This window comes from Grammomys surdaster, unplaced genomic scaffold (genome assembly GCF_004785775.1).
Source record: "Grammomys surdaster isolate TR1022 unplaced genomic scaffold, NIH_TR_1.0 227, whole genome shotgun sequence".
Lineage (NCBI taxonomy): Eukaryota > Metazoa > Chordata > Mammalia > Rodentia > Muridae > Grammomys > Grammomys surdaster.
In genome coordinates, this window is record NW_021604672.1 from 692807 (window position 1) to 698732 (window position 5926).

The following is a 5926-nucleotide window of genomic DNA, read 5'->3' on the forward strand; positions in this document are numbered from 1 at the left end:
GAGAGAGAGAGAGAGAGAGAGAGAGAGAGAGAGAAAGGAGAAAGAAGGAGGAGGAGGAGGAGGAGAAGGAGGAGGAGGAGGAGGAGGAGGAGGAGGAGGAGGAGGAGGAGGAAAGGCTGGCCATGAGCAGGTAGAGAGGGGGGAGGGGAATAAGGAGAGAGGGGACAGAGGGGGTAAGAGGGTAAGAGAAAAGGAGCAAGAGAAGAGAGGGAGGAGGGGGCAAGCAGCCCCTTTTATAGTAAGTCAGGCACACCTGGCTGTTGCCAGGTAACTGTGGGGCAGTACCTAGACGAAATGCCAACAGGGACAAATAAACAGGTACTGGCAGGACTCCATCTAGTCTGTCTTCTGAGTTCTGACACTCCACATTTATGCTTAAATAGAACAATAATAATCCATGACCAAGAAGTCTTTGTTGAAGTGTGGTTTGGCCCGATTTTGACCCATCTTTGTCTCAGCTCCAGTCTCTTTTGCAAGGTGGCCGGAGAAGCTGTCAGAATTGTGAGAACTCTTTCTGAGGGAGAGAAGGCTCTCTTCTTGCTGGTCTGGGACTTCAGCCTTTTTGTCTCCAGGCAAGAGATTGCTGGAAGCTCCATTTCCCTGGAGACCATTGCTTCATTCAATAGCTTGAGGGATAAGGGGAAGGAAACATGGGGCTCTTTAGAATGTCTTCAGTTCTGCCAAGATGTTACACCACAACCAAGACTGTGGCCAGAACAGCTTGCAAAAACACTCCTCATCCAACCTGAGGCATTTGTCATGTCAATGAACAAAATTAGAGTTCCAGTTAAAGATCCTGGATATCACCATTTAAGATTTTAAAACCAGGCAACATGTAATTCTACAAAACTGAGTATTTCTAATGAACTTGGTAGCAGAGGCTGATTTTTATAGACAGGGAGAAGCCAGAGCAAGAGCAGATTGGTCCCTCCCTGTGCATGGAATGTCGGGAGAGAATAACAGAAAAATAGCCAGATGGAATGGCATATGCTTGTAACTTCAACACGTGGGATGGTGAGGCAGGAGGATTGGGAGTTAAAGACCATCACTGGCTACTTCCTTTGGTCCTTTCTAAACAGAAAAGAAAAAGAACTGATAGCATGAGTCCCTACACCTTTCCTGCTTATGAATTAGGGTATAGGTAAACAAGTTGAAACTGGCCATTTGGGAAAAATTTAGTTGTTTCTCCTGGTTCCTGGGAAGGTCTGATAAAAAGCTTAAATCATTAGTATAGGTGATTGTTTTCTGATGTTTAATCCTGTGTGTTGAGGTCTTGTGCAGCAGCTAAATCTACCACAATGCTCCCTGTAACCTCTGGTTAGCAGTCACTTCCTACTTTCTAACTTAGTAGAAGTAACCATATCCTTGATTGGCAGAGTCAGAGCCTTTTTTGACAGCTCCCGACAGCTCTGCTGCAGGCAATGCAAACACATTTGCCCTTTCTTTACCTGGCAAAATTCAAATTAGTAAGTGCATGTTTATATTGTTTCCTTTCCTGCAGAAGGTGTCAAAAGCAGCCAGTATCATTAAAGACAAAGACAGGAAGAGCTACTGGTCAGATTTCCTATATATATTTGGCTTGAAAGTGCATCACCAAAGTGGAACCAACATACCACCTTACCAACTTTAATTTCCCATCCCATCTACCATTTGGCTCCAGACAACAAAAGGGAAGTTAACATCACAGCTGGCGGGGGCTAGGAGAAGGCTCCTCTCCACAGGAAGGGTGTCTAGAGCAGCTATGTCCTGTTTGTGAGGCACCGGGTCATCAGACTTCCCAGGACTTCCTTCTCTATTGGCTTACTTTCCTTCTAGACCTCTCTTCCCATCCATTGACATTGCCCTGTCTTCTGTTTCAGCTCTGGGGCATAATCAAACAAGGCTACAAATGCAAAGGTAAATACCTGGGATGTAATGGATATTTTGGGTAGGAATCAAATCTGTCTGATTAAACTATAAATAGTCTTGGCCTCCTTGAGAACTTTGTTCTCTTTGGACAATGGAAGCTGAAGAGTTAATGTGTCCAGCCCCCAAAATGGTCCCAAGCTTCCCAGAACCCTGAAATTCAGATGCAGCCGGCAAGGCTGGCAGCTCCTCTGCCACTCTGGAAACTGGGTCAGACACACGTTTCACGCTCATTTGTGCCAATTTGGGTCCTTTTTAGACTGTGGAGCCAACTGTCACAAACAGTGCAAAGACCTCTTGGTTCTGGCCTGCAGGAGACGTGCCAGGGCACCCTCGGTGAGCAGCAGTCCCGGGTCATTGCCTGGAAGCCCAGCCTTGGCCCCAGGTAATGCTCTCTGTGTGCTCCCCAACCCCACCTCCCAGCCCCTCAGTGTTTTTTAAAGCACCTCTCCATACCTGTCCTTTATCTGTGTCCTGTGTCTACTTAGGGTCTGAATCACACAAACAGCAAGGGTACCCCCTTCCGTAGATACCTCCAGATGCTAAATTTAATTCTGTTGCTTTTTGATCTCATTCACATGCAGTTCACCTGCTGCTAGTTTATTTCAAGCCCTAGTCCCTTCCTTTGGGACCTTGTATATCAGATTCCTGGCATCTGTACTAACAGTAATGGATTGCTCCTGGACAGATCAATGTCAAATAATAATCACTCTTTTTTTTCCCCTTTTAGTGCAGGATGAGGTATTTGAGTTTCCTGGGGTCACTGCTGAACACCGAGACCTGGACAGCAGAGCCATTACACTGGTTACAGGATCTTCCCGTAAGATCTCCGTGAGGCTGCAAAGAGCCACCACTAGTCAAGCCACCCAGACTGAACCTGTGTGGTCAGAGGCTGTCTGGGGAGACTCAGGGTCCCATACTTTCCCCAAAATGAAATCCAAGTTCCATGACAAAGCAGCAAAGGACAAAGGCTTTGCCAAGTGGGAAAATGAGAAGCCCGCGGTACAAGCTGGTGTGGATGTTGTAGATCAAGGCACTGCATTTGAACCTGACCAGGATGACGGGCAAGATGAAGCCAAGCAGGGTGGTGAGGTCAGTGCTGTGAATCTACGACTACCCTCAGAAGGAGGAGGCCAAGGGTGTTGACATGGGCGCATAGCTCTGGAAAATAGCCTCATGACTTCAAAAGCAAAATGATTAGAAATCAAGATATATTCCTTTTAGAGTTACTACTGGTTAGTTATATGAGCTGGGAAAGATGATGTCTCGCCCCTCCCACCTGTTTCACCATGCCTAAAAGCCATATAGAATTCTGAATATCACGAGGTCATGTCTGTCATGTCTGTACTGCAATGATACACAGGGACCTGCAAGTGTTGCATTTATTCACATAGCAGTGCAGTGCAGGGTTGCTTCATTGTCCAAGACAGAGCCAGGGCTCAAACCCAGGGAGGACTTGTAGAGAGAATTAGATTCTCATCTGTGCTAAACCAGACTCTTGATAGTCTCAAGGAAAAAAGAAGGGCAGTAATCCAAGATGTGAAGGCTGCAAGGGCCTCTAAAGTGGGCCCTGTCACCCAAGAATCATATTCAGGTCACACAACGTCAACTGGCATGCACATGGAATGTTAGAATATGCTGAAATTATAAAGTGATTCAAGATGGAGACAATTATTTTAAAGTCCATGGTGTATTAAGAAAATAGATTTGGGACAATCCTAAAATAAAGCAATTATTGAAAAGTTAAATTCACACTGTGTGAATATACTGTATATGTACATGTGCACATATTTCCTGAAAAATTTCTGAGTGCCCTTATATATGTTATAGCATGAGTTTCTGAGATGGAAACATTTTAACAAGGAACATTTGGGAGGTGACTAATGTTTTGTGCAGCACCCTACAGGAACACCTTGTTTATTGTATATGAACTCTGCATGAGAGTAAGATTTTCATAGGCTGAGTGGACAATCTTTTTATTACTTGTTTGTATGTATATGAGTCAATTCAGGTATGTGTGTATGAATATGTATGCCAGTCCACATGTATCTATCTGCATGCATGTGCTGAGGACAGAAGTGGGTGTTGGATGGCCTCCTCTATTCTCTCTCTCTCCCCCCTCCCTCCCTCCCTCCTCCCTCCCTCCTCCAATTTTGTTTTTTCTTTAATTCAGGGGGTTTCTCTCCAACTTTGGGTTGGGCTGACAGCTTTCCTCTGCTAGACTGGAAGCCAGTTAGCTTCAGCAATCTAATCCTCTTGGCTCTCGAACCACCATCTCAAGGTTGTAGTTCCAGGGATGCCCAGGATAGCTACCTTAGACATAGAGTTTGTTACGCCAGTGCTAAAATCCGTGATTGTGCAGCAAGCACTTTGAAACACTGACCCATCTCTCTGGACCCTGCTGTTTTTCTTGCTTTTGTTTTTAAGTTTGTTTGGTTGATTTTTTTGTTGTTGTTCTTGTTGTTGATGTTGTTTTGTTTTTTGGGGATGAAGTCACAGATGTTGCCCTGAGCTAGCCTCCAACTTCTGGGTTCAAGGGATCCTCCTGTGGCTCCCAAGTATCAGGGACTACAGGCTCAGGTCACAGCTGGCTAGCTCTCTGATCTTTTAATTCTCTCCTAAATATGGAAGCTCTGAGGCATTCATCTTTTGAGGTCTTCTCTTATATTCATTCGGAAAATGGCATTTTAGTAACACTCTGCTTTTGTTAATTGAGACCCAACTCTGCAGCAGGTTCTGGTTTGTATTGCAGGATGGCTGAGGACAAGCTGGGGAAACCAAAGACAGTCAAGTCGGCTTTGGGGAGGAGAGAGAAGAGGAACTCTGAAAGGCACTGTCCCTCTCAGAAGTGGTCTGGAAAAGAGATTTGGATATGCTCACAGCCTCCAGTCATCCTGGGATCCCCATAACTGGACTACAGGATAGAATTTACCCTGACTCTGAACTATTTATTTCCTGTACTCTGCTCCCTACTGAGGTGCCATAAGAACTAGTTACGTAGTCAGCAGCTTCTCACATCTCTCTATAGCCATTTGTACCCAGGGGAATGAAAGCTTGGTGTATGTGCACGTTACCCCTTCTCTAAAATCAAGACTTAGCTCTTTTGGACAATATTATTTTTATAAAGTGTGTTGGTGCGTGTAGGGGCATCTCATAAGACGTTAAGTTTGAGTCCCTTTTGTGTGCCTTTTTGATGGGACTAGGACCTGAAGCTTTACTAAAGGACAAAGACACTCTTTAGACCCTGGAAGGCAGTGAACCCTCTGCTGCTGATTAGCTGTAAGGAGTGTTTACAGTGCCCTACCACACAGTGGCTGTGCTGTGTAGTGTGTGTGTGTCACCTAGGTCTTACCAATTCTGCATCACTAAGGGGAATCATATTCCCAAAGCTCCTCTAATACTCATGCTAGATATGGTTAAAAAATGCATATACCTGACCACCTAATTGGATTCCCCACTCTTTCTGAAGATTCCCAAAATAGAATGCTAATTAAGAAATCAAATCAAGTTCCGAGGGATAAAATTTGGTAGAAAAATCCACTGAATTACTAGGTTAAAAGAAAAACAACCAGTTTGGAAAGCTGAAAATAAGACTAAGACTTTTATTTTAGATAATTTCTGGATGCAAAAAGTAACTTAATTTCTTCCTAATAAATTCTCATCCACAGTTAAAAAATATTCACTAAAAGAAAAACCACCATAAACCTCAACTATAGATTGATAGTCCATTTACACCTTTAAAATATTAATAATCTAAATGTCTTTGAATGTGTATCTTTTGAAATAGATTCATGATGCTCAGAAATAGAGACACTGCCAGGCTGATGTTTCAATACCTATAATCTCTGCACTTGGGACATGAGATAGGAGGACTCTCAAGTCTGAGGTTAATCTGGGCAACTTAGCAAGAATCTATCTAAAAAAACTGTAGGGGCTAGAGAGATGGCTCAGCAGTTAAGAGCACTGACTGCTCTTTCAAAGGTCCTGAGTTCAATTCCCAGCAACCACATGGTGGCTCACA

At 44.1% G+C, this 5926-nt stretch overlaps 1 protein-coding gene across 5 annotated transcripts in view; it reads left to right on the top strand.

Moving 5' to 3' along the window:
- Positions 1 to 5926, top strand: part of Rasgrp3 (RAS guanyl releasing protein 3) — a 94693-nt gene extending 88767 nt beyond the window's left edge. For 4 of the 5 annotated variants that reach the window (XM_028773426.1, XM_028773425.1, XM_028773424.1 and 1 more), the window contains 4 exons: positions 1860 to 1896; positions 2165 to 2290; positions 2636 to 2997; positions 4658 to 5926. In XM_028773426.1, coding sequence (XP_028629259.1) covers positions 1860 to 1896; positions 2165 to 2290; positions 2636 to 2997; positions 4658 to 4666 — 534 coding nt within the window. In that variant the 3' untranslated portion in view covers positions 4667 to 5926. The other variant, XM_028773428.1, reaches the window with a different exon arrangement.